Source organism: Mandrillus leucophaeus, unplaced genomic scaffold (assembly GCF_000951045.1).
Source record: "Mandrillus leucophaeus isolate KB7577 unplaced genomic scaffold, Mleu.le_1.0 Scaffold219, whole genome shotgun sequence".
In the NCBI taxonomy this organism is placed as follows: Eukaryota; Metazoa; Chordata; class Mammalia; order Primates; family Cercopithecidae; genus Mandrillus; species Mandrillus leucophaeus.
The window spans coordinates 540,534-543,548 of NW_012102243.1; the positions used below are offsets into that span (position 1 = coordinate 540,534).

Genomic DNA, 3,015 nt, shown 5'->3' on the forward strand with positions numbered 1-3,015 from the left:
CACCCCTCGAGCCAGGGCGGGTTTAGGGTTTAGGAGTGTCACCCCTCGAGCCAGGGCGGGTTTAGGGTTTAGGAGTGTCACCCCTCGAGCCAGGGTGGGTTTAGGGGTGTGGTCTTTGGATGACAGCGACATGTTGCTCCCAGCTTTTGTAAGGCCACCGAGGCCTGGGGACGTCTTCCCCGAGCTCAGCAAGCCCCGGAGAAAGGGGAGGTAGAGTGCCCTTCTTCCCAGCGTGACGCACAACACATCGCTTCCCAGGCTTCGGCGCAGCCCCGGGCCCCCAAGACGCCTGGCTGAGGCCTGGGTACCAGGTGCTGGGGGCCGGGACAAGGCCCCTGAAAAGGGCAAAGTCAGGACGGTGCAGGCAGGCGAGGAGTTGGTGTAGCTGAAAACACGGCTTCCTCACTCAAACCTCTGCGTCGTAGGTGTCTGTGTGTCATCGTATGACTTGTATTTGTTAAACCTCTACCCAGTCATATTTTAAATGCCTCTGAAGTTCATGAATGTGCACAGCTGCTTCCCTTACAGATCTCCATCTTTTCAAAACCTGTGTATATCTGCAGGATCCTGGGAAGCTGATTGAAATGGAATGTCTGGAGTGTGAATCAGAAGCTTTAAGACTTGAAAATCAGATGAAAATGTACATCCGAGCGGCTGTTGAGGTCAGGAGTCGTACACCTGGCATTATTTTGCAGATTCCGGGAACTCGGTGCGAGTTGAGTGTGTCCCAGGCTTGAGGGTGCCGGGGACACGGCCTGGACCCCACTGCTGGACTCGCCCTGGCTCCCGTGACAGTGGGTGTGAGTCCAGCCTCCAGTGCCACACTTCCTCTCCCACGCACAGGGGCCCACAGGCCTCCTTGGTGGGTTGGGGTCGTACAGGTAGGGGCTGGGATGTGACTCCCTCTGACCCTCCTCCTGCAGCCCCTGCAGAGCTGCCCCCTCCCCGCCATGTGGTGATGCCTGCCCGGGAGGACAGGGGGACGGCCATGCGTCTCCACGAGGGCTTTCTGCCAGCCTCACTTGAGTCCGGGAAGGCGTCCTAATGACGAGGGGCAGAAGCCACCGCCGGCCCTGGGGTCAGCTGCCAATTATAGGCACGTGAGCCTGACCCACCTCCGTCCTGCTGTCTAAGACGGCAGGCTCCGGAATAGCAGCCACTGCCATGAAAGGATTTAGAAATCATTTTAGACTCTTCCTCAGTAAGAATTTCCCGGTTAAAAGATGAACAAAAACCTGACAGAATGGAGGTACGCAGCCCTGACATGGTGTCACGGCAAGTGTGGCGGGTCGGCCCGGGAGCCCTCGAGTCCTGTCAGCCAGGCAGTACAAGGCCCCGCTGGGCACAGAGGAGCCAGGGGCACGTGGGTCAGTGCCGGAGGTGCCGGGGCGGGGGATGAGCAGGGCAGCTGGGAGGCCTTCCCTGCCCCCACTCCTAAGGCACCCACCCTCAGCCCGCACTGCCTGGCGCATGTATCACGGCCCGGCAGGCGCCGACGCCTCTGTGGACTTGCTCCTGGGTCTGCCTCCGCGGGGCTGAGCGTCTTGTGGGAGGTTTTTGACTGTTGCTGTGCACTGGTGCCAGGCATGTGGTAGGCGCTTAATGAGAGTTCATTTAAGGAATGATTTCCAGACACTTTGGCTGCTGCACTTTGTCGTGAAAGTGAACAGAGGCTGCTTGTGGCTGTGGCACTGTGGGGTGTACGGCTGCTTCCCCCGCCTCACCTGCTGAGGATCTCAGTGGGGCTGGCACCGGCGTACGAGGCTTTCAGACCCAGCAGCCAAGTGGCAGGATGGGGTTGTGAGGTGCAGGCTCCACCCAGCCCAGGGGCAGCATGAGGGCGAGGCCCCTGTGGAAGCCACAGGCTGTGGGGACATGGCCAAGTGAGCCCAGGGCAGTGGGCGGCCCAGAAGGGCTTGTGGGAGGTGGGAGTGTGGGGAGACTGGCTCCACTGAAATCCTGGCCTAAGCCTTTGTCCTGGAAAGGGCCCGTGTAGCACAGACCGGAGGAGACATTCTGGGGGTGGGAAGCGTCGTGGGCACAGGCCCCTGGAAAGAGATAGGATCAGGAAGGGAGCAGCCGCCACTGAGTCCACACACGGGAGGCGGGCGCAGCCACGATATGTGCGTACTGCCAAGCCTCCTGCGTGTACTATCTTGTGAGACATCCACTTCCTCCTAGAGTCACTCTGGCCATTTTCACGGAGAGATTTGAGCATGGCACCACGCAGGGTGATGAATTTAGGGCCTGAGTTCTCAGCGTGCCCTGCACATGTCCCACCCCAGCCCTGCAGCTCAAGCCAGCAACCTCCATAGAATCGCCCACGTCTTCTCCGCAGGCCCAGCTAGATATCATACAGAGACTAAACGTCGCGCTGCAGCGAGCCGTCCGCCTGGGCGACCCCCGGGTCATCCACGTGGTGTGCACCACGCAGTGGAACACCTGCCTGCCCCTGCTGCAGCACAACCTGCGGCACCACCTGCGGAAGCCCCTGGCCGACGTCGCGGATGTGCTGGAGAAGGTGGACAGGTGGGGCGCGCACCTGTGCCGTGTCCTCCACAGAGCGGGTGGTGCATGAGGAGACAGAGGAGGAGAAGGTGGCCCAAGCCCCCTTGCCATGCCAGTGCCACAAGCAGCAGACTCCCCCCGTACTCAGTAAGGGCCACCCTCTGTCTCTGCTCAGGGCCAGGCATGCCGGGTCCTCTGTGTGGAGCACTGGTGGGGCCAGAGGAAGAAGCAGGCTCAGCTGTGCCTCACGGGCATCTGTGCCCCTCAAGCCTCCATTGAAGGGGACTGTCATGGCCACAGAAGCTGAGAGTGGGGGGCTGGTTGTGGCCCCATGGGACTTGGGTCATCTTGGGTGAGACAGGAGTGCTCAGAGGGCCCAGCGTCCCGGAAGAGCATGGTGTGTCCTCGGGGTGACAGGAATGCTGGGGCCAGCGTGGTAGCAGGTGGCAGGCATCAGGGTGGGCCATGGCGGGCAGGCGGCAGGCGTCAGGGTAGGCCATGGCGGGC

The 3,015-nt window shown here is 61.3% G+C and overlaps 1 protein-coding gene across 1 annotated transcript in view; it reads left to right on the forward strand.

The window, feature by feature from the left end:
* The window catches only part of CFAP46 (cilia and flagella associated protein 46), a 157,857-nt gene that overhangs the window by 21,699 nt on the left and 133,143 nt on the right, over nt 1-3,015 (forward strand). The window contains 3 exon segments of the mRNA XM_011980848.1: nt 259-358; nt 564-662; nt 2,339-2,529. Of these exon segments, the coding sequence (XP_011836238.1) occupies nt 259-358; nt 564-662; nt 2,339-2,529 (390 nt within the window).